This window comes from Grampus griseus, assembly GCF_964374135.1.
Source record: "Grampus griseus genome assembly, chromosome: 14".
Taxonomy (NCBI): Eukaryota; Metazoa; Chordata; class Mammalia; order Artiodactyla; family Delphinidae; genus Grampus; species Grampus griseus.
The window spans coordinates 447,940-471,517 of record NC_139008.1 but is presented as its reverse complement, the minus strand read 5'-3'; the positions used below and the strand labels follow the sequence as shown (position 1 = coordinate 471,517).

Below are 23,578 nucleotides of genomic sequence, written 5' to 3'. Positions count from 1 at the left end.
CAGTCTCTTGGTGGTGTCCCACAGGTCTCTTAGGCCCTACTTGCTTTTCTTCAATCTTTTTTTCTGTTTCTCAGCCTTGATAATTTCCATTTTCCTCTCAAGTTGACTGATTCTTTCTTCTGCCTTTGAATCCGTCTAGTGAAATTTTCATTTCCATGATTGCACTTTTAGTTTCAGAATTTCTTTACTGGTTTCTTTTTAGGTTTTCTCTGTATTGTTATTTCCATTTTGTTTATGCATTTTCTTGAGTTTCTCCAAATATTCTTTTCTTTGAGCATATTTAAGACCATGTTTTAAAGTCTTTGTCTAGTATATCTGCCGTTAAGTCTTGTCAGTGACAGATTCCGTTGATTTATTTTTTCTTTTGAAAGGGCCATTTTCTGCTTCTTTGTGTGCCTTGTGATTTTTTGTTGAACGCTGGACATTTGATTCTGATAATGTGGTAACTCTGGAAATCAGATTCTCCCCCTTCCCCAAGGCTTGCTATCTATTTATTTATGTCTGTTTGGCTAGCTAGCTGTTGCTTTTGGGCTTTTTGTTTTAGTTGTTGGAGGCCGTGTCTGTGCCAAGGACCAGCCTTAAGTGTAAACTTAATTTCTGCTCACGTTTTTTTCTGAGCCCTTCCCTGGTCATGTGTGGTCACTTCCTGATTTCCCCTGTGTATGCTGCTGTTTCTGAATGTCCTAGTCTTTGATGTCTGGCTCCCAAAGGGGTAAAACCAAAAGTGAAGGGGAGAAACTGGGTGCTCACCCTTTAAATCTTTGGGAGGTCTTGAGCTGGAGGGGTAGGGGCTGCAACAATGCCCCCCTCCTTTGTCTCCCTGTGATCAGAGCACAGATCCCTGATATGTGGAGGACAGAGTCCTTTTTGCCCACCCTAGCTCCTGCAAACTCTTGTGTAAGTTGCTCCAGGACACCTGCACAGCGGGCTGTCCTGGGGGAGGGGGGCGGGGAAGGATGGGTAGCTGCATCTGTTGTCAGAGCTGAAATTGACTGAAATTAACCACAATGTACTCTCCAAGTCTTCCCCTGGAAGTTGTTAAGACTTCAACAGACTTCAGAATTACAGAATGGTTACATCAGTCAGATTCTGCCAGTGCCGTTGTTTTCCAGGTGGGGAGACAGATTCCCAGTGCTTCCTACCCCATGTTCCCAGAATCCCCTTTTCAGCTTTTAGCTGATCCCTTGGGAACCCACATCCAGGTGCGTGCATAACATGCTCGAGCTGCTGCCAGACCTGTCCACGTTCCCATCGCCTGATGACTTCCCAGCACGCGGATGAGGCGCTGGCTTTCTCCAGTCCCCACCCCTCACCTCGCCCAGGCCTGCGCCTCTCCCACCTCACCCGTCACCCTTACGTTGCTATTCTGTCCGCACGTGTACTCAGAGTGTATGTTACCATGACCACAAAGATGCTCTCAAGCCTTAGCCGTGACTTTTCACTTCCTGCACGTTTCGTTTCTCCTACAGCTAACAGCTGCCTTTCCCCCCCGTTAACCACGTCCTCATTACTGACTCACCTCGCCACCGACTGTCCAAGTCCCTGGATATGTCCTGGGCAGCAACCAACTTCACCCTTCTGGAATCCTCTCTCCTGTGACCACATCTCAGTCCTGGGCTGATTCCATTTCCTGGAACCTAAGTCTGTCTTGGTTTACTCCCTCCTCCTGGTGGAACAAACCCTTTAGTAGCTTCCTGAAGGAGTGCCTTGGAGGCAAGCTTCCACAGACCTTGCACATCTGAAAATCCTAACTTCCACTTCAGAGTTTTCCAATGACAGCCTGGCCTTGGGTCTGTCTTCCTTCTCTGTGTTGGGAGCTTGGTGAGTCCTCCTTGCCTAGTAATTTACATCCATGAGGTGGGGGAATAGCTCTTATTTCTTTAATAATTTCCTCCTCTATTTTCTCTGTTCTCATTTTCTAGAACTGTTATTCAGATATTGGCTGTCTTAGATTGGTTCTCTCATTCTAGTCCCACTTTTTCCCTGATTTCTAGAAAATTTCAACTTTGTCTTGCAACTTTCCTATTTAGTTTTCTTTCTGCTCTCAATGTTTCAGTCTTCAGAGCTCCTCTTGGGTTTTGCAGTGTCCCTTTTTCAGAGTACATTGTTCTTGTTTCTTGATTGTAGTGTCTTATCTCTGATTATTAATGTTAAATTTGAAGCTTACTTACCCTTGAACAATGTTTATTTCTTCTAAGTGGCTATTTCCTGTTTGTGTGCTCTGTTCTCTGACTTCCATGTGAGAGATTTTTGGGGCTGTTCAGATTCTCTGGAGGAAACCCCTCCTGCCTGGTGCAGATACCTTTGAGTCCCAGCGCTGAGGGAGCTGAGAGGGAACAGGAGGGGCCTCAAGCTTGGTGTGCAGTCATGTAGCTTCACTCTTTCTGGAATGGTGCCTCCCCTCCCCCACACACACACCCTGTACCTGGCACAACTCTCCCCTGAGACCCTCTATTTCTACCCCCTGCAAAGAGTAAAGGTCCATCTTCTGCCAGGGTGGCGGAGGGGCCGTCTCTTAGCCAGTTCTCCTGCTGAGAACCCCCCTCACTTCCAGGGGAGCCTAGAGCTCTGCATTCCCAAGCCCTTTGGGGCCTGCAGTACAGACTGGGCTGTGCCTCCGCTTTCCCCTGCGGGTCACACCCCCACCTGTCTGCCAGCTCCTGGCACCTTGTGACCGTTCTCGCCATCTCGTGGGGTTAAGCCGTGAAAAAACAATCCCTTATGCAGTACTAACAGGATTTGGGAGGGAACCTGGCTCAAGGAACGTGAGCAAGTCTTCAGTTTTACCCAGAAGCCTCTGCTTTCACTTTCCTTGTGGGGAGACTGAGCCCAGGGAAGGCAGAGGGTAGGTGCCGGGAGCCCAGACGCTTTCTGCACGAGCAGTGGATGCTGGCCTGGCCCGCGTCCCCAGAGGGCTGTGGGCACCTGCTCTGCACCAGGCCCTGTGCGTAGGTGCAGCTGAGCCTGTCTGATGTGGCTCTGTCCTTGGTGAGTGACAGCACAGTCTGGCAGGAGATAGAGTCTATCACACGGGCGACTAAAACCCCAACTGTGCCGAGTGCCGGGAAGAGTGAGAGAACAGGTGATGTCCTGAGGGGTGAGGACACAGCCGTGCAAAGGCCCCGTGACCGAGACTCTGCTGAGGATGGGGGAAAGGAGAAGAGGAAGGGGTGGGGCACAGCATGACGTGGTCCTGCTGAGGGGGCTGACCCGACCCTGCAGATGTCCATCTATACTGGAGATGCAGTGGGGGGGAGGGTGTTGCAGCCCAACTTGAATTTCCGGAGCATCCCTCTGGTTTCCGTGAGTCAAGCGAGGTCCTGAGCCAAGCAGGGGGCAGTGCTAGGGACCGGGCAGGGGAGGGGCCAGAGGGACTCGGTGCGCTGGAATGGGGCTGGGGGGCACCAGGCCCGAGCAGGGCTGCCTGGCAGTGCCCAGAGGCTATGTCGCAGCCTGGATTGTGTGGGCTGGGCTGGGGGTCCCGTGCGCCGAGGCAGGAGGGACAGAGCACTGAGGTGGGCAGGGAGGTGAGTGGGGCCTCAGGTGTGGCTGGAGGTGGGCGTCGGGGTGACACTGCAGGACCCAGGGGACCTGGAGATCAGGGAGGGCGCTGTCTGTCCAGGTGTCGGCAGGGAGAGATGTTCGGTCCATCCAGGGTTGTGGGAGACCTCGGCCTGGAAGGGCCTGGGAGGGGAGAGATGGGGGAGCCTGTGGCGGGGACGAGGGGTGGGCAGGGGTCCCTGGGGCAGCGAGCATGGCAGCCAGGAGGAGCGTGGGGGGTTGGGCCGGGCCCAGGACGGGCGCTGGGCCTGGGGTGGGAGGGATGGTGTGGCAGCACCTGGGCTGTGACGCTTCAGCCTGGGGAGCCGGTCCTCTGCACGCCCCCGTGGGGCGAGGGCCGGCCTCCGGGAACAGCTCTGCCCTCCTTCCCGCGGTGGTGGTGGCGGGGAGGTGGCAGCTCCAGGTGGGTTTATAAATAAATGGGCCTCCCTCTAGGCTAGAGATAGCAGGTCATAAAGACAGAACGATCCGAGAGGAGAAGAGACCGCCCCGTGCCGGAAGCAGCAGCAGGGCTTGGGGGCAGCTTGGACGGCAGCCCCGCACCCACTGTCCCCGCCTGTCCGGAGGTGGCTGTCTGTGGCGCGGCCCACTCCTGCTGCCTGGGTGTCGGGCCACACTGGCCCTGAGGCCTGGTGCCCCTGCGGTGGAGCCTTCCCTGTCCCCCCCCCCCCGGCCACCCCGGGGGTGTCCCCCGAGCAGGCCCGGGCGCTGAGGGATGGGGTGTGTGTGCAGGAGCCTTGAGGCCGCAGCCCACACCCAGCCTCTGACCCCCCAGGAGATGGTGGACTGGTTCAACGCGCTCCGTGCTGCCCGCTTCCACTACCTGCAGGTGGCCTTCCCAGGGGCCAGCGACGCAGACGTGAGTGGCTGCTACCTTTGACCCGGGTCGGGGGACGTGTGCCCCAGGCTGGGACGGGATTGGGAGCCGACCCAGGGCCCACGTGGACCCCTCCCCACCCGAGACCCCCGCTGCTGACTGGCCTGAGGCCCCTGCAGACCTGCTTTATTCCGGGGTGTTTTAGCTTCGCTGGGAGGGGGAGGGAGGAGAAGGGCGGGAGGGGAGGGGGCAGCTGGGGAGGGGCTCCCAGGGCCCAGCCCAAGTGGTTCTGCCCTAGCTGGTGCCGAAGCTGTCCAGGAACTACCTTCAGGAAGGCTACATGGAGAAGACGGGGCCCAAGGTGGGTCTGACCTGGAACCCCAGATGCCCAGGCCTCACTCTGAGGTCGTATCCCGGGGGGGGGGGGAGGGCGTGTCAGCAGTGCCAGCCAGTGACACTTGCGCGCCCCCCCCCCCCACTCCCAGTGCTTTGCGAGAGCGCGGGCTCCACTGACTTGGGGCTCTGGGTCCAGCCCCAGCCAGCTGCGAGCCCTGCCTCCTGCCCTGGCCCCACCCCCACAACGTGTCCCTGTGCACCCCCAGGTCCCTGCCACGTGGGGGATGGGGGCAGACACGGGGGACTCGGCTCCCAGGACCCAGGTGGTCCCACAGCCCAGATGGGGCCCCGCGAGCACGCGCGCAAGGGGAGTGGACGTGCTGGCGGCCCTGCCCTGAGGGAGGGGGGACAGGCAGTAGGGGCAGGGCCTGCCTCGGGCCGACCAGTGGCTCCCTCGACCCCCAGCAGACGGAAGGCTTCCGCAAGCGCTGGTTCACCATGGACGACCGGAGGCTCATGTACTTCAAGGACCCCCTGGTAAGGATGGGCCGCGGCCCCAGGGCCCCCGCGGCGTGGATGCGCCCTCCTGGGTCACCCGCCTGCCTGGGAGGCGCCGACCAGCATTTGCTGGGTGAGCTGGAGGTGGCAGGCCCGGTTGGCAAGGAGGGGCCGGGCCTGGGGGCCGCACGTGGCTCTGAGCAGCGCTCAGCCCGGTCCCCCCACCCAGGACGCCTTCGCCCGTGGGGAGGTCTTCATCGGCAGCAGGGAGAGCGGCTACACAGTGCTGGACGGGCTCCCGCCATCCACCCAGGGCCACCACTGGCCGCACGGCATCACCATCGTCACGCCAGAGCGCCGGTTCCTACTAGCCTGCGAAACGGAGTCGGAGCAGCGGGCGTGGATGGAGGCCTTCCGGAAGGTGGTGGACAGGCCCATGCTGCCCCAGGAGTACGCAGGTGAGGTGGGCGGGGCGGCCTGGGGCCCCAGTCCCATGGCCCCGAGCGGCCCTGACCGGTTGGCACCCTGTCCCTTTTCCAGTGGAAGCCCACTTCAAGCACAAACCCTAGCACGAGACGGTCCTGGAGGCCTGAGGGCTCCGGACTCGCCAGACGTGGCAGGCGAGGCGGCAGCGGAAGGAGGGACTCGGCAGCCCCCAACGTGGTCAGGTGGGGCCTGAGCTCGAGCTGCTAGGACCCATTTCTCTGGAACGCCACTGGGACGCCACCGGGAGCCGGCCCAGCCCGACCCCGCCGTGCCGCTGCCCCCGGTGTGACGCCCACGGCCCCCCACTCGCCTCCCCGCCCGCCAGACCGCCTCCTCTGAGGCCCCCCAGCTGCTGCCACCCACCTCCGCGGGACCGCACCCCTGACCAGGAGGCTGGGCTGCGGGGACAGAGGGCCTGCCTGCATGCCCCCCACCCCGCCGTGTCCCCTCACTCCCCCCACCCTCCCCCAGCAAGTACTTACTGAACACCCGCTGTCAGCTGTGGGGTCCCAGGGGCTGGAGTGGCAGACAGGGCCCTGGCTCCCTCAGCACGCCGACCCCATGTCCGCGAGGGTCCCGGGGGTCGGAGGCCCCGACGGCTGGAGCCCCCCGGGCCTGGGCCACAGGGCTGGCTGCACCCACCCCCGCCCCCAGCCGGGGCACTTCCCACACCGGCTCCGGACTCCGTGCTGACATGACCCGCCCTCCGCCTGCCCTCACGGTCTTCGAACCCTTGGAGGATGGAGGCCCGCGTCCGCGCCTCTCCCCGGGTGCCCTGGGGGGATGGGGGACATCTATGAGAACATACCTGGGGGAGGAGGTGAGGGAGGGAAGGAACCCTGTGTGGTGGAGAACTTGGGGGCAGGACGTGCATAGGGGTCCCGTCTCCCCAGGAAATCTCACCTGCTGGGTTATCTGGGCGGCATCCTGTGTGGCTGAGACGTGCTCCCAGGGGAGCCCTGGTCCAGCTGTTGGGACCAGGAGAGGGGCCCTGAGCCAGGGTGTCCCCCCTCCATGTCACATCTTGGAATAAAGTGGGGGCTCTGGGCCCCCAGGAGGACCTGCCAGGAAAGGGACACCCCCAGGAGAGGGGCACCCAAGGGCCTCGGCCCGGCTGTGGGCGACACCCAGAGGATGAGGGAAGGTACCCTTCCTCCGAGCCCCCATCATCATCTCCCCTCTCATCTGAGCAAACGCCCACAGCTCAGACCCATCGTGCACCTGGATTCTGAGCAGGGACTGCAGGGTAAAAGGGGGAGCACAAGGCCCCCTCCCCTGGCAGTGGGGGCCCCAAGATGGCTGGCCTGGGGGTGAGAACAGCTGCAGGGTCACCCAGGGCCATGGTCCCTTTCTCCCCTAAACCCTTCCTGCCCCAGGCAGTGCCTCCTAGCCCAGGCGAGGCTGCGGGGGTCACCCTTTCCCTGAGAACCCAGGTCCACTGTCTTCCAGATGAGGCAGAAGGACTCGCCCTGGGTCAGAAGCGAAAGCCCGGGCTCCCCTAGACCTTCATGACCATGCAGGGCCACCCACCCACCCACGCGCCCTCGTGGACTCAGCCTCAGGCCCTGGGAGCTCGGGCGCCCGCTCAGCACCAGTGTGAGGTCTGTGCCCTTGTCTGAGCGTGTGCACACCCACACGCTCTACCCAGAAAAGTCCAGAGAGAAACGACAAAACACCCTGAACAGCTGGACGACCGGTGGGAAGAATTTCTCAGATGAGGCAGGACCCGTATGGTCCACACCAGGCCCGCCCCTCCTGCTGGCAGGGCCCCCGCCCTGATCCTCAGGCCCGAGGCTGGCGCAGGCTTGGGCAGCCCCTGCACAGAGGTGGGGGAGTCGCAGACACAGGCGGCCGCCTGCGACAACAGCACGACGTGTCCCCATCACAGCGCTGAGACCGCAGGGCGCCCCAGCCCCGCAGGCTGCTTGCAGAGCCTGGGAGGCCTCACCTGTCCGCAGATTGGAATAAAACACTGTATATTTACGTCTACAATCGCGACACTCTCAACACCGGCCACCGCCCACCAAGGACACACTCCGGACAGAACTGGACAACACCGGTCACGGTGCCCATGCCCCTCGCGGGGGGCTCCCTGGCCACTGCTCACAGCCCCAGCCCCGTGGCCCAGCCCACGACCAGCCCCAGGAGCTCACTCAGAAAGGACCAGTGCTGCCAAGCCCAGTATAAAGGATTTATTTAAACTCAACACGAACACCAACCTTCCTTTAAATTCCATTTTTACAGTAAATAAAATTGTGTATTCCGTTCCTTCCCATGCATGATCACTGGGTATTAATCTACGACTCTTATAATTGTGAAAAAATAAAAGTGTTTCCCATTTTGTAACTATCCTGGGGCATCTGACAGACACAATCGGTGAGAAGGGACAGACCCGCTCGTTCCTGGGCCGATCATTTGGTTAAACCCTAAAACATTGTCACCTGGAGACAATAAATACTGCCCCACGATGGCGGACGGTCCTGCAGCCTCCCAGACGAGACGCCTTTCCGACGGCTGGGCGCTCGGCTGCAGCTCCTGGGGTGTAGCATGGAGCAGGCGCTCCCCAGGACACGTGCCAGGCCACCCCCGCCCCGCCTGAGGGCATGGCACCCCCGCCGCGTGCCACAGGGCCCTCCTGTGCGAGACCCAGCCCTCCCCAAGCAAACCAGACACACGGGCCGGGAGAGGAGGCGCGGCAGGGCCTGTGCTTTATTGGGGTCATCTCAGGGTACACGGCGGCCTGGCCAGCACGGCCCCGGCAGCCCCAGAACACCCGCCGTGCGGCCCCTCGGCCTTGGCCGGAGCCCGGGGGGCCCAGGTCTGGACCCGCATCGGGAGCCGCACCCGCCGCAGTCCAGGCCGAGTCCGTGCAGGTCCGCGGGCGTCAGTCGAGCTCAATGGGGCTGCTGTCGTCCTGACTGTCCTCGCCCTCCTGCTCCGAGGAGCCCATGAGGCTGCTCAGAAGGTTCCCTGGAAGGAGGTGCACGGCGCTGTCAGGGCCACGGCCGCACCTCGCCCGCTGCCCGACCCCCGGACGCCGCCTCCTCCCACGGCGCGTGACCGGGGCCTGGCAAGACAACAGCAGCCCAACCCCGGAGCCCCCTCCGGGGGTCTGTCCACAGAAACGCGTCTGCCGCGCCTGGAGACGCAGGGATCCTGCTGGGGCCGCGAGGGGAGGAGACCCAGGTGCCTGTCGAGGGGCCGCTGCACAGCCGCCAGGACGGGCCTGGGAGGATCACGGGCGGCCGATCGGCAGGTAACTCGCTCACATGTTAACTCTCAAGTGACACAGAAGTCAGTCACATGTTACAGTTCCGAAGGCTACACATGACAACGTTAACTGCTGTGGGCCTTGTCAAGATGGACACTTTTCCTTTTTACCTAATTTTTATCCAAAGAACCATCATGTCAATAGAAAAGCGAAGTTTCAGAAGTGCGCTAAACCAACTCGCGAAGGGGAACAACAAACAAAGGGCGAGCGGCGCCCTCAGGGTAAAAGCCGCCTCGAGCTGCAGCGAGCTCGGCCCCGTCACCGCACCTGGCGCCAACGCGCTTGGAAGTTCTGTGGGAAAACGCAGGGAGTCAGACGGAACGCAGTAGCTGACGGTCACAGCAGCCCGAGACTGAACATGCTAAAATGTCACCACGACTGTGGACGGACAGACGCTGCAGAAGCCCAAGGCGTGGGCAGGACAGGACACAGCCACCGAGACGAGTGGCTGTGACATGAGAGCCTGGAGAAGGGAAGTGGCCCCCCACACCTTCCACTAAAACTCCAGACAGACCCAGTTTACAGGTAAAAAGTCCAACTTGTATTTAAGGGGAAACAGCCTTTCAAATAATCTGGGAGACAGGAAGACCTTTCCACGGAGCGCACAGTTTGACGATGGCAACGAAAACGACAAACGCTCATTCCACCCTCCCCCCAGGAGAGCCCCACGAGGCAGGGCCAGGAGCAGCAACTCGTCGGAGCAGCGAGACCAGGCGCCGAGGGGCCAGCCTGGCGGTCCTGCCACTGCAGGCCGTCTGCGTGCCTGCAAAGTTCCCCCTGGAAGGAAGCTAAGGAAACCTAGCACTGCCTGGCCTGCAAGTCACCATGGGACAGTGGCAGGGCTGGGTACGAGCCTGCACATCTGGACTCTGTGAGACAAGCTTTACCTATTCAAAAATAAAACATTAAGGATGGCAAAACCCACTTTTAAGTGCAGGCCTACACTGGTCCCCACCCTGCTGGAGGGCAGGAGTCCGATTAGGAGCCCCGAGGCTGCATCAGAAGAACGGGCAGGACACGGGGAGGTGGCCTGGCCTTGAGAGGTAGGGTCAGCGATCTGGCCACCAGCACCTACCAAGACTGAAGCACGAAGAAATACATACTCTGAAGAGACTCTAATGAGTAAGGAGACTGTGTAATCTCTCCCAACAAGAAAAGCCCTGAACTTCGCGGCTTCACTGGGGAAGCTACTGAATTGGTACCACCCATCCTTCCACTACCAAACCCAGAAAAGACACTATGAGAAAAGAAAACTACAGACCAATATCCCTTATGAACACTGATGCAAAAATCCTCAACACAATACTAGCAAACCGAATTCAGCAGCACAGTGGAAGAATCAGACGCCATGACCAAGTGGGATCTGCTCCTGGAGTGCAGACGGCTCAACATGTGAAAATCAGTCAACACGATGCACCACAACAGAGTGAAGGAAACACCAGTGATCACCTCAAATGATGCACAAAAAGCACGGGACAAATGCCACACTCTTTCATGAAAACACTCACCCAGCAAGAACATAAGGAAACCATCTCATGTTACGATGTAATAAAAGGCATATATGAACAGCCCACAGCAGACATCACGCTCAGCGGCGACAGAGTCAAAGCTCTTCCTCTGAGACCAGGAACAAGGCGAGAGTGCTGCTCCCACCACTCGTGTCCAACATGGTACAGGTGACCCCTGAACAACACGGGTTTGCACTGTACGGGCCCACTTATTGTGCACTGTTTTCTATATACATACTGAAGTACTACCTGGTCCGCAGCTGGTTGAATCCACAGATACGATGGGCCAACTGTAAGTTAATATGCCAATTTTCAACCGTGCAGGGGGTCAGCACCCCTAACCTCCACGCTGTTCAAGGGTCAACTGAACCTGAAGTTCTAGCCAGAGCAATTAGGCAAGAAAAAGAAATAAAAGAATTCCAAGTTGAAGAAGAGTAGTGAAACGATCTGCTTGCAAGTGATACGATTTTACTTGTCGTAAACATTTCTGAAGAGTCTACACAATAACTTCTTTACGGAGACAACTCCATTTACAACAGCCTCGAGAAGAATAAAATACCTAGTAATCAGCTGACCCAAAGAGGTGGAAAACTGTACAATCAAAACTATAAAAAATTCTGAAAGAAATTCAAGACGTAAATAAATGCAAACATCCCACGTTCCTAGACTAAAGGACTTAATATTGTTAAAATGTCACGCTACCCAAAGCAACCTACAGATTTAATGAAAGCTCAAATCCCCAAAACATTTTTTTGCAGAAATAGAAAAACCCATCCTAAAATTCATACGGAATCTCAGGGAACTCAAAGAGCCAAAACAATCTTGACAAAGAACAAAGCTGGAAGTCTCACACTTCCTCATTTCAAAATTTACTACAAAGCTGTAGTCATCAAAAGAGTGTGGTCCTGGCATAGAGACAGATATCGACCAATGGAATACAGAACCCAGAAACGAACCCTCGCATGTATGGGCAAATGATTTTTGACAAGGGTTCTGTGCCCACTTGATGGGGAAAGGACAGTCTATTCAACAACTGGTGCTGGGAAAACTGGAAATCCACATGCCAAAGAATGAAGCTGGACCCTTATATAAGTAGAACACCACATAAAAAAACCACCTCAAAATGGATCAAGGACCTAAATGGAAGACCTAAAATAATAAAACTCTTAGAAGAAACCACAGGGCAAAAGCTTTGTGACACTGGATTTGGAAATGACACCAAAGGCAGAAGCAACAAAAGGAAAATAGACAAATTAGACTTCATGAAAAGTAAAATATTTTGTGCATCAAAAGACACTCCAGGGAGTAAAAAGGCAACAAGGGAGGGAAGGACGAACAGGTGGAACACAGAGAATTTTTTAGGGCACCACGACAACTCTGCACAATAGTATAATGGTGGATACACGTCATCACATATTTGTCCAAACCCACAGAAGGTAAACACCAAAAACGAACCCTAATTTATGTATCAATATGTTGGCCTTCGGGTGATAATGACATGTCAATGCAGGTTCACCCATAATAAATGTACCCTCTGCTGGGGGACGCTGATAATGGGCAGGCCGCGCCTGTGGCGGGGAAGGGGTATTTATGCGAAATCTCTGTACCGTCCTCTTAATTTTGCTGTCAATCTGTAACTGCTTTTAAAAAATAAAGTCTTTAAAAAAAATAAAGAAGGCAACCCGCAGAATGGGAGAAATATTTGCAAATCATGTATCTGGAAGGGAATTAATACCCAGTGTAGAGAACCTGTAAAACCACCAACACGATTCAAAACTAAGCAAATGACACGAACAGGCAAACACACAAATGGCCAATAAGCACGCGAAAGATACGCAGCGTGCTTAGTCACTAGGGAAATGCAAATCAGGACGATCAAACCAGAGACCCACCTCAGACCCATTAGTAAGACGACAACTGTCAAAAAGACCAGAAAACAGCAACTGCTGGTAAGAACGTGGAGGAACTGGGACCCCTGTGCCCTGCTGGGGAGCAGCTGCTGTGGGAACACAGTATGGCGTTTCCTCAAAACATTAAACAGATCCAGCAATTCTGCTTCTGGGTGTCCCAGAAGCACCGAAAGCAAGGCCTTAAGGAGGTAACTTGCACACCCACATTCACAGCAGCCAAAGGTGGAAGAACCCAGGTGTCCACTGAAGATGCAGTCTTATCCACACGATGGAACATGAATCAGCCTTAAAAAGGAAGGAAATCCTGGCACCTGCTACAACAGGGTTGAACCTGACAGTGACATAAGCCGGCAAAGGAGGACACTGTGTGATTCCACTTATGTGAAGTCCCTGGAGGTTCACAGAGACAGAAAGTAGGGGGTGGGCACTGGGAGCCAGTGTGTAATGGGGGCAGAGTCTCAGTTTGGGAAGACGGAAAGTTCCGGAGATCCGCTGCACAACAGTGTGCATGCAGTTCACACAACTGTCCTGCGTGCTTAAGCACGGTTAAGGTGGGGAATTGTACGTAATGTGTACTTTACCACAAAAAAAAGAAATCTGGCTTCGATCCTGTGGCCAACGGAGAGGGACCCCAGGGGACAATTATTCATCGGGGGCCGTACGAGCTCTGCTAGGGGAACACGCAGAGGGAAACAGCTAGGAGCCCGCAACCCTCCTGCTGGCACTGGGCCCCGCTCCAGGCCCCTGCCTGCTCCGCTCCCCCGGCCGGCACACCACACTTGGCCTCACCCACAAGCCCCCACTATGAGCCCCCCGCCCCACGAGCCCCTCACCTAGCAAGCCTCCGTAGGAAGACGTCTGCTTGGGTGGCACGCCGAAGAAGAGCTGTCCTATCCTGTCGAGGTACTGGAAGAGGCACAGGCGTGGTCGCGGAGGGCGCTGAGCCCGAGGCTGCACGCGGACCCCGCGCACAGTGTCTCTCCCCCTCCCCCTCCAGCGGCTGCCCCCCGCCTCACCTCGTTGTACATGGGGTCCCGCCGGAGGGATGGCTGGTACTGTTCACACAGCACCGTGAACACCGTCAGCTTCCCCCTGGAACAGGACAGAGCGCAGCATAGCCGATGCCCACACGAGACCAAGGACGTGGACAGAAACCGCACGACTCCACCCCCCCCACGCGCTCACCCACACATCTCTGCGTGCTTCCACGCACACGTGTGCGCCCCTCCACACAAGCACGTGCGCACGCCTCACCCACACGCCTCTACACGCACGCAGGCACGCTCACCCATCGACGGCCAGCAGCAGAAACCAGAGGAAGTTGAGCAGGGGCTGCACGAAGGGAGGGCCGCTCTCGATGGACGGGTGTTTCCGTGTGTACGTCGTGAACACCACTGACGCGCTGCTCTTGTTTTTTAAACAGAGAAACCTGCAAATAAGATCCCAGTGAGTGGGCACACCTGACCGGAGGAGGAGGAAACGGGTTTCTACAAGCGCCTGCCCAGAGGGCCCCATGTGGCCCGTGCCCCCGTGCAACACACCGAGGGCACCAGCCAGGCCCCTCGCATGGACCAGCCACCCCAGGGAGTCCCAAGGTTTATGGCCGGGGAGAACTAACTTGAGAAGGTGACGTGTTCAAGCTCAGCAGATCCAGGAGACGGCAGGGCTCCCTGAACCTGTCCCACACCTGTCTGCCCCTGCCCGCGAGAGCACGGTGGCCCAGAGGCTGCCCGGGCTCCTGTTTCCGCCCCGTGGAGGGCGTGTCCACGGCCGGACTTCACTGTGGTGCACGCCCTCGACAGAGGCGGATGGGCGAGAAAGGGCTCGCGCCAGAGGAAACACTGCCAGCACATGCCAAAGCCAGGGCCAGCGAGTCCTGGATTTTAAACAGGTTTCGTTTTCAAAGTCGCAGATTCAGCAACAAGTGGTGACATGTCAGAGCTCGGAAGCTCCCCGTCCACCCCAACTCAGGGACACACCCCATCCCAAGGCCCGGCCACCAGATGCAAGTGCTTCCCTGGGAGGGAGTAATCTCATCGACAGACATGTGGTGGGACAAACACATGGTCCAGTGGCAAGGGAGGTCAGGCCCCAGGTCACCCAACGTGTGCTCTCGGCTGTGTGAGCCCAACAGGATGCTCACGCCTCTAGCGACTCTGCTGTTTCAGTATCTTCAAAATAAATTGTCGAGAGAAAACAAAAGAAGAGGAGGCCCAACGGGGACAGAGGGGCAGAGACACAGAGCTGGGGTGCGGAGTGGGCGGGCAACTCCCCCATCACTGTGTCTGGACGCACAAAACACCTGGGAAGGCAAACGGCCTTTGAACAAAGGCTGTGATGCACGCGCACGTAACATCCCAGGAGGCTGAAAATTTGGTAAGTGTACGTGTCCTAAAAAAAATAGTTGCACACCACTAACCACCGCCCCCAAACGTGATAGATAATGGGGAAAATAGAAAATCAACGGCAACAAAACGCTAATTTAAAGCACAGAAAGTACTTCTACCGCCAATGGAAACGTTACAAGTCGGCCTAGGGGAGCTGAGGGGCACGTCTGGGGTGCCCGGAGGTCAGCAGCAGGGGTCACACTGGGGGACGTGAGCTGCGTGTGGGACACTGAGTGACTTCAGGCCTGTCCTCACGCGAGGCTCAACCAGAGGCTAGCCCTGGACCCCAGGAGGCCACGGACGCAAGGGCCGGACAGCAAGCGGGTACCTACTGGAGGACAGCCTGGGCCACGAACATGTCCACCTCGCTGCGGAAGCCCCGGGCCGTGGAGTACTCCACCAGCATGTTGGCACAGCCCTCCCCGTCGCTGGAGTGCAGGAAGTGGTACCGGGACTCGCAGTAGTTCTGTTCTGCGGAGGCAGGCAAGCAGGCAGCTGTGAGTGCCCCTCCTCCCCCTGCCCCGCAGGCAGGGAGGATGGCGGTCCTACGTCATCGCCGCGCTGACTTCCACCTGGGCTGTGTCCCCAGCAGAGACCAGACTGTCCCCACTCGAATCGGGGTCACCTGGGAGCTGGACAGGAAGGCGGCCTCAAGCCCTGGGGCAGAACCCGCATCCCGCCAGTGCGGTGTGTGCACGACGGAGCCCAGCGGCCCTCTTGGCCCTGAGTCTGCCGTTCTGACGAGGACCAGGACAGGGCTGGATGCCAGCCCTCCAGGACGGTGCTTCCTCTGATGCTCTGCTGTTCTGAGCCTTTGACTCTAAACCGGCTACTGAGCTCTAAGGGGGTTCTAATGGTCTGTTTTCTTAAAAAGCGACCAAGCTCCCAACCTCCCCAGTTTCACCTGGACACACACACCCCCTCCTCCCCCTTGGATCCACCCTCCACGCCGATGGCTCTCACCCAGAGCGACTCGACCCCTACTCCAGACGCAGGGAAAGGTCTGGAGCCGGCGTCAGCCGTCACAGCTGGGGGTGCTTCTGGCACCTAGCTGGGGAGCCCAGGGATGCCACTCGGCACCCTGCAGCGCGGGAAGGACGCCCGGGGTCAGCGGTGCTAAGGCAGAGACCCAGTTCCAGGGCAGCCCCCCAGTTCCCACTCACACGCCGCACTGGCTCCCTCTCCTTCCGGACAGAGGGCACGCCTCCCAGGCTGGGCCTTCTCCCACCTTCCACCAGCACTCTCCTCCCACCTGGGCACCCCCAGATCGCCACTGCCCCCCAGCATCAGCTCCCAGCACTGCAGGTGACTTCAGAGAAGAGCGTGCTCTGTGTCGTTGTGTTCTGTTGGTCTCCTCTCCCTCCAGCCCCAAGAGCGACCTTTCGGTTTTAGAGCCTCCACGTGAGAAGAGAAATCCGGCAGGCCACTAGGCGCCCTCAAGCCCCGGAGAGGCGCCTGCGCGAAACCCCAGCGGAGCGGGGACACCGAGAGTAGGCAGGTCTCCCACGGCGCCCTGCACAGCATGGCGGGCCCCGGGCCACACCACACGCCTGCCTGGAGGCCGCCCACCGCCGGGGCCCTGCAGATGCCCCTCAGCACGGCCTCCCACAGGTGCGGGGCCCGCTGGCCTCACTCGCCATCCGTTCCTGACGTGACACCATAAGATGCCTGGGTCTTGAGGTTCAAACATTTAATGTTAAATATACGAGAGCTTAACAGCTCTCGACCCCAGCGAGGCCTCTGAGCAGCTCTTCAGCCACTGAGCAGGTGCCACACTCCCTGCTTCACGCCAGGCGCCGGTCCCAGTAACACGGGTCCCACAGACACGGGCCCCCTCCAGCTCTGCCTGGCACCTTGGCACACAGGCTGAGTGAGGCGGGTGTGAATCGAGGCACTGATGCTGCAGGTGGCCCGCACGGCCGACGAGGCAGTGCGGAGGGCGGCCGCTGGCTGAACGGAACCATCGACAGAGCCCCAGCACGAGCGTCCAGAGGTCTCTAGACCTTCCAAATTCCCACAGCCTCAGACAGACGAGGTCGGGCCCGCTCGCGCGATCCCAAGACACCTGCCCAAGGTCGCCGTCCCTCCGCCTGACCCCACCCGGGTGACGGCCCGTGAGGACGAGGCACAGAGCCGACCTGGCCGGTGGGGCCCAGACCCCTGGACCACCACGTGGATGAGCTGCACACACGGCCGCCACGCGAGGCCCCAGGTGCCACAGCTCCCTCACACCCGCCCAAGAGTGACTCAGGCCGCTCCCCTTCCTCTGCCTGAGCCCGGGCCTGACCCCCTCTCGTGGACTGAACAGCCCCCGCAAACGCTCACTTAGAAGACAACAGAAGTGCTGGCAGAACGCCGGCGGCGGAAGGACCGGGGGAAGGACGTCCTGGAAGGAGGCCCCAGCGCGGGGGAGCGGGTGGCCGGCAGGGGACCGGAAGCTCCATTAAAAGGAACGCCCCGCCCACCCGAGCGCAGCAGGTGTTCACACTCAGAGCAGCGGCGGCTTGGGACTCTGAGGGCCACCCCCCAACCCCCGTCAGCAGCGCAGATGATTGTAATTGATCCGAACGGACCCTGCCAGCAGCAGCCCGGAGAGCATCAGAAGGGCCGCCTGTTCCCTGGCCCACCTGCCCGCAGGGGCCCCCGCCCACCCACGGCCTACCTTTCCACAGGGTGCGGGCCAGCAGCTGGTGGAGCCGGGGGTGGCCCAGCTTCCCGGACCCCCCACTGGACCACTTCAGGGCTCGAGACACAAATGCCACTCGCTCCGGGGAGTTGGGATCCATCAGGCTGAACAGCTTGGCCAGACTTTCTGCAAACGACACCCACACAAGCCTGAGCCAGAGGAAGCCGCCGCTGCTGCCGTGTTATGCAGCTCACAGAAATTAATTAAGAACAACTGGTTCACGTTGAAAGAAAGCGCAGAAGCGGCAGGCACACCGGGGGGGTCCTGGGGCCACCCCAACCGTCCTCACTGTGACGCCTCCCCACAGCTGAGCCTGTGTCGGGGAGCAGAAGGGAGGGGGGCCGCCCCAGTGGGGATCCGCGCGCGCCTCTCCGGCCGGGCAGCTCGCAGCAGGGCTCGCCCAACGGGGCAGGGGCTCCAGACCACGTGGCACCCACCACGCGCCAGGGAGGCTGGGTGCGTCTGGGGGGGTGGGGGCGGGGGAATGGCGTGGTGATGTGGCAACGGCACGCGTGTCCACTCCATCTCACCCAGCAGCTCCTCGACCACCTCGACCTCCGCCTTCTCCAGCGACTCCAGGACCAGCATGGACAAATCAGCTGCACTGTTTTGCTATAAAACATACAAAAGGACTGTCAGTGGGACGCGAGGCTCTGGCCCGTTTTCAGAAGACGGTGAGGCTGGGCAGTGGCTCTGGTTTCCAGTTAGAAACCAGCGACCGACTGCACCTAAGAGATGGTTCTGAGCACCAAGGCCACTAGCCTTCAGGCCCCACACTGGTGCTGGGACACAGGGCCGCTCAGCCCAGGCTGCCCACCAGGCCTCTCCCTGGCCCCCCACGCCAACCCTGGCCCCGGGCAGACGGCTCACCTGGCCGTGGCTGAAGAACAGCAGAGCTCCTGAGCACATGAGCTCGCGGGCCTCGGCGTGCTTGCTCTGGGCCATGTACCTGCACGGAGAGAAGGGCAGGGCCGGCCAGGGCCGGGATCTCACAGGGCTCGTTTCAGAGATGAGATCCCAAAGACTCGGCCTCCGAGTAGGAAGCGAGCACCCGCCCCACATACGCCTCCGCTGAGAACGGAGCGGAGCTGGGCTTCGGGTCCCGAGGGCACCTCCCGGAGCTGCCCCCGACCCCCATCTGTCCAGGCCGGTGCTGGGCGCCCACAGCCCAGCCCTCCCGCCCACGAGGCGCCCCGCGGCAGCAGCAGCACCGTCTGATGACAGTGTGCCAGGCACTCTCTCCGCCCAAACGGACCAGAAGCAGAGCCTCCCTGCAGCTGGGCAGGGGTCTCAGCAGAGGGACCAGCGGGGGGCCGGGGGCCACTTCCAGCTTCAAGCACAGGCCTGGCTGTGGTGAGGGGCAGCAAGAACCGGGCGAGGGCCACATGTTGGGGCCGAGGGCCTGCCGGGCCGCCCCCTCTGCTGCCCCCTCCACCCCGACCACTTTCCACCGGGGACGTTTCTCACCAGGGACGGAAGCTGGGAAAAGCCGGCTTGCCGAACTGCAGACGGATGAGAGCCTGACAGGCAACCCGGCACACACGGGACAGAAAGGATGCTCCGTCCACGATAAGTGAGACAGACGTTCAGGGGGGCGGGGCCAGGCCCGAGCTGAGTGCAGGACACCGAGCCCACGGCTGCACGTTCCTCTCAGGGACGATCAGGAAGGAAACCCGCCCAGCCGGTCAGACCTGCGTCCCGGCCCAGACAAGCGGAGTCAGAGACGAGGCCTGCAGGCGCGCGCTGGAGGCGGAGACGGAGCCAGGGGAGCCCCGCTGCCCTCTGGCTCGCGGCCCGAGGCTCAGGCCGGGACCAACCACAGAAAAGGACTGTTGTGCACCAGGCTCGGGAGCAGCAGCCCCGTCCCAGTCAGCACCCGGGCTGGACCAGGAGAACCCCGCGCACCTCGCGGGGCAGACGGGGCACCTGGGGGCGTGGGCACGGAACGGGGCCTTCTGGAAAAATGAGCCCTCACGCCGCCACCGGCACAGACGCCCGGATGGCGGGCACGCCTCCTAGGGGACAGTCACGCAGCCCCGCTCAGCTCTGGGGACACGACAGGGCTCCGGACTCTCCTCCCCAGGCACAGCAAGAGATGAATGCCTAGAAGGTTGGGGAGGGAGCGGAGCCCTGAGAGGCAGACAGGCTGGATTCCTGGGGCGGCTTCCCCAGTGACCAAAGCCGCACGGCCCTCGGCAGCCCTGCCCTGCAGGAGGGGGCCTGGAGCTGGAAACCCTGCAGCAGCGACAGGCACCCTGAAAGCCGGACGTGCTCTCTGGGCACCGCAGAGCCCTGGCAAGGGCGGATGTGGCTCCCCGGTGCCCGAGCCAGAGGGGGCGGGGTGCCACCGAGGCCTGGGGGCTCAGAGCACCACCGCCCCTCCCCCACCGCAGCCCCCCACCCCCCCACGCTGCGTCTGTGCAATCGTTCATTTTGCACTTTTTTTTTTTTTAAAGCAGAGCATAGACACAAGCGTTAACACTAACGACGCAGACGCAGTGTCTACCCCACGCCCTCTCCCGGGCGCTCCATCCTACCCCCAGGTGGTTGAGTACACAGGTTTGAAGTTCCTCTTCCAAAAAATTTCTTCATTTGATTTAAGACACAAAACACCCACAATCGACACTCATCTCAGGAAGGCCCCTGGGCAGCGAGGCCCCTTTCACAGTTAAATCCTGGCAGGTGCAGAGGCCCCTCCAGGCCACAGGCCACCCTACAGAGCAGTCGCCAAAGTACCGACAACCCATCAGGCCTGGAAAACGGACCCTCCCCCGTCCCTGCAGAGAGAAGGCTGGAGAGGCAAGGGAGCGCCCTGGGCACCCGCACCTTCGAGGAGACGGAGCTCAGCCTCTCTCAGAACCATTGGCTCCTGCCGCGGGCGGCGGCACCCCACCCCCCATAAGTCCAACCTCCCGGGCTGCCCAGTTCCTCCTCTCCTCCTCAAACTGCTGGGGGACACAGTGTAAGTGAATTAAAATAGCACAGATTGGTGAACTTATCCAGCAGGTGAATGGGCAAACTGTAGTCCACCCATACGATGGAACACCACTCAACAATAGAAATTAACTAACGATACACATAAAGGCGAATCTTGAAATGATCGTGCTGAGGGAATTCAGAAAGCCGCATAAAAAGAGGACGTACTGTACAATCCTACGTACATAAAAGTCCAGAAAACGCAAACCCATCTACCATGACAGAGAGATCAGCGGGCACCTGGGGGCAAGTGGTGAAGAATTCACCGTAAAGGCAGGTGAGAAGGCTTTTGGGGATGATGGGTATTTTCAGTACCTTGATTGGTGATAATTTCTTGGGTGTATACATATATCAAAACCCATCAAGTTTTACATTTTATATAAACACTTAAAAGCACTTATTTATAGAAAGACATCAAAAGAGCGAAGCTGACTTCTCAGGGCCCCCGTGCAGAGCTCTAAACCAGGGCTGCAAGCGCAGGTCTGAACGCGGACGGTACCCAGCAGAGACAGGGACGACTCCAGGCCTATTCAGCTGGGCCCCCGGACGGCCACAACTGCTACGGTGCCTGAGTTCACCGCATCCCCCAAAGAGGCCCACAGGAGACCACTTACTTCTCAGGAGTTCTGAAGAGGTGTAAGAACCCCTAAAAGATCAAAGAGGAAGCCAAGGCTCAGAGAAGAGATTCAACAAGTTGTCCTGGATCACAGGTCACAGAGCAGAGAGAGAATGCGAACCCAGGTCAAGGCCGGGCTGGTGGACGGCCTGCATCTGTCCCCACGTCACCACAAAGCACACTCTGCGCACAGAGACTGGCCTCTTCAAAGCTAATCAACAATCACGCTCCTGGTACAGCAGCAACTGCAGAACTGGCTCAAAACAAGGAACACCATGTTTATCTTTGGGAAGATCCAGTTTTGTTGACTAGTCACCGGGGCAAATACTTTATATAAAAGTCCCCAAGAAAAGCAAGCACCACGACAAATCTTGAGCGCTACGAAAGCTCCCCATCACACAGATCTGACTGGCTAAGCTGCCAGGCCGAAAGCTCGACGTTACAGACCTTACTTAGAGCCTACTTACCGTGAAGAACAATCAACTCACCCCTACCGGGTCCTCTGGCGCCAGAGCTCAAACTCGGTCTGGGACACGAAGCGTTACGTCTAAACCCAACTACAACCAAAGCAGAAAGTACTGCCAGAGTTCCCAAAATATTGATTCAACTTGCTATTTGAAGAAGAAATTTAAATCTAGGCCTAAACGGTGTAAGGCAGGCATGAATGCCTTTAGATATCACAGCAAAGTATTTGCTGTTCTGCACCAGTTTAGAACGAAAAGGCATTCCACAGAACAGACGAAATCCTCTAAAACTATCTTTAAATGCTAACGAGCGTCTCAAATGTTTTCTGGCAAGAAACCTGAAGGCTAACAGAACGTGTGTAATATACAGGAATGCCTTACACATGTAAGAACTAAAAAACTACAGCAGTAGCTGCGTGACAGCAGAAACGGTGTGACACACTGCAGTCCAAAAGAAAACTGAGCTAGGTTTAAGAAAACCTAAATTCCTAAGGCCACACTAAAAAAAGACATTTTATTTAATCCAACATATTCAAGCATCACTTCAACGTGCGATCAAGAGTTGAAGGTTCCTAATACCTGACATTTTCTCTGCGCTAAGTCTTTGAAGGCCGTGTTTTTACCCTCACCGCCCAGGCCGTTAGGGACTCACATTTCAGAAGCTCAACTGCCGCACGTGGCCAGGCAGCGCAGGTACAACAAAAATACCGGCTTTATGGGAACAGCTGGTTTAGTAACAAGACACTCGGGTGAGCAAGGGCTACACAACAAGAGGAGAAAGACGTTTACAGCCTCGCGACGGGACTCCCAGAGGCAGGAAAACCGTGGAACTCAGAGCTGGGGCTTCAAACCCAAAGGCGCTCGGGGCGGGGGAGGGGGAGGGTGGTCTGGGCCGGGGACTGGGGTCCGGAGTCTGCGTCTGCGGTTCGGGTCTGGGTCCGGAGTCTGGGGTCTCGGCCAGGGCTTTGGGTCTGGGTCCGGAGTCTGGGCCGGATCAGGGTTCTGGGGCGGGCTCCGGAGTCTGGGCCGGGTCTGGGGTCTTGACCAGGGGTCTGCGTTGGGTCTGGGGCTCGGCCAGGGGTTTGGGCCGGAGTCAGAATCTGGGCCGGGTCTGGGGTCTCGGTCTGCGTCGGCTTCCAGAGTCCGGGCTGGGTCTGGGGTCTCAGTCTGCGTCTGAGTCCAGAGTCTGGGCGGAGTCTGGGGTCTCGGTCACGGTTCTGGGTCGGGGTCCCGGGTCTCGCTCCCCGGCCGCAGCCCTCCCCCGGACGCCGCACGGCCCCTGCTCCCACCGCCCAAGCGACGGACAGCGGCATGGGCCAATGGGGGCGCGGGGCGGCGCGGCGCGGCCAATGGGAAGCGGCCGAGGGCGGGGCACCGGACTCGGCGGCCGGGCGGAAAGCCCTGGAAGGCGGCGGCCGCGGCGCAGTGGCTACCTGAAGAAGAGGGTCCGGTACATCTGGTGCGCCTCATAATAGTCGCCCTTCTCGACGCTGGCCCGCAGCTTGCCCTCCACGCGCTGGACGCCGCCGCGGTTGCGGGCGCCGTTCCGGGCGCTCTCCTGCTCGGCCATCGCCGCCGCCGCCATCAGGCCGGCGCTCCGCGCAGGGCCGACGCTGTCGCAGGCGCGGTCGGCGGCGCCTCGCGGCTTCCGTCCCGGCGGCCGCCCGAAGCCTTCTACGGTGGCTCACGAGGAGCCGCGGGCGGTACGCGGGCGGCCACGTGACCGAGGGGCGTGCCCGCGCAGCACGGGGAGGGCGGGCACACAATCAAAGGGCGGGGCTCCGGAGTGACGGCGCGGCCAGCAGACGACGACCGCGGCGGCGCGGCTGAGGGGGGCACGTGACTCCGCGGGGCGGAGCTGGCACTACGATGGCGGGCAGGCGGCTGGGAAAATGCAGCTCAGCCGCGGGGAGGGTGGTCCTTGCTGTAACTGAGGCCGCTGAGGTATTTAGACTTTCCAATGAATACGTTCCGGGTATGCCGGCGGCTCGGGGTCCCGGGCAGCTTTCCCACTCGGGCGCTCGGGATCAGCGCTCGCCCCGACGTCCGAGACCCAAACACG

General features: G+C 59.4%; 2 protein-coding genes across 3 annotated transcripts in view; one reads left to right on the top strand and one right to left on the bottom strand.

The window, feature by feature from the left end:
- Positions 1–5,781, top strand: part of ADAP1 (ArfGAP with dual PH domains 1) — a gene marked incomplete at both ends in the record, with an annotated part of 61,188 nt that extends 55,407 nt beyond the window's left edge. Inside the window, 5 exons of the mRNA XM_082671154.1 lie at positions 4,337–4,420; positions 4,677–4,739; positions 5,180–5,251; positions 5,442–5,670; positions 5,753–5,781. Of these exons, the coding sequence (XP_082527280.1) occupies positions 4,337–4,420; positions 4,677–4,739; positions 5,180–5,251; positions 5,442–5,670; positions 5,753–5,781 (477 nt within the window). The remainder of the gene's footprint in view (positions 1–4,336; positions 4,421–4,676; positions 4,740–5,179; positions 5,252–5,441; positions 5,671–5,752) is intronic.
- Positions 5,782–8,382: 2,601 nt separating this feature from the next.
- On the bottom strand, positions 8,383–23,156 carry GET4 (guided entry of tail-anchored proteins factor 4). Of its 2 annotated transcripts, none has more exons than XM_082671330.1 (9): positions 22,950–23,156; positions 18,331–18,409; positions 17,991–18,072; positions 17,437–17,586; positions 15,107–15,245; positions 13,676–13,816; positions 13,404–13,479; positions 13,221–13,293; positions 8,383–8,668 (listed from the first exon to the last, which is right to left on the bottom strand). In XM_082671330.1, exons 1-9 carry the CDS (start codon positions 23,099–23,101, stop codon positions 8,583–8,585), a joined length of 978 nt encoding a protein of 325 aa, XP_082527456.1. In that variant the 5' UTR covers positions 23,102–23,156; the 3' UTR covers positions 8,383–8,582. The 2 variants fall into 2 exon arrangements, with proteins under 2 accessions (XP_082527456.1, XP_082527457.1); XM_082671331.1 differs by lacking the exon at positions 22,950–23,156 and adding an exon at positions 21,051–21,068.
- Positions 23,157–23,578: the final 422 nt, after the last annotated feature.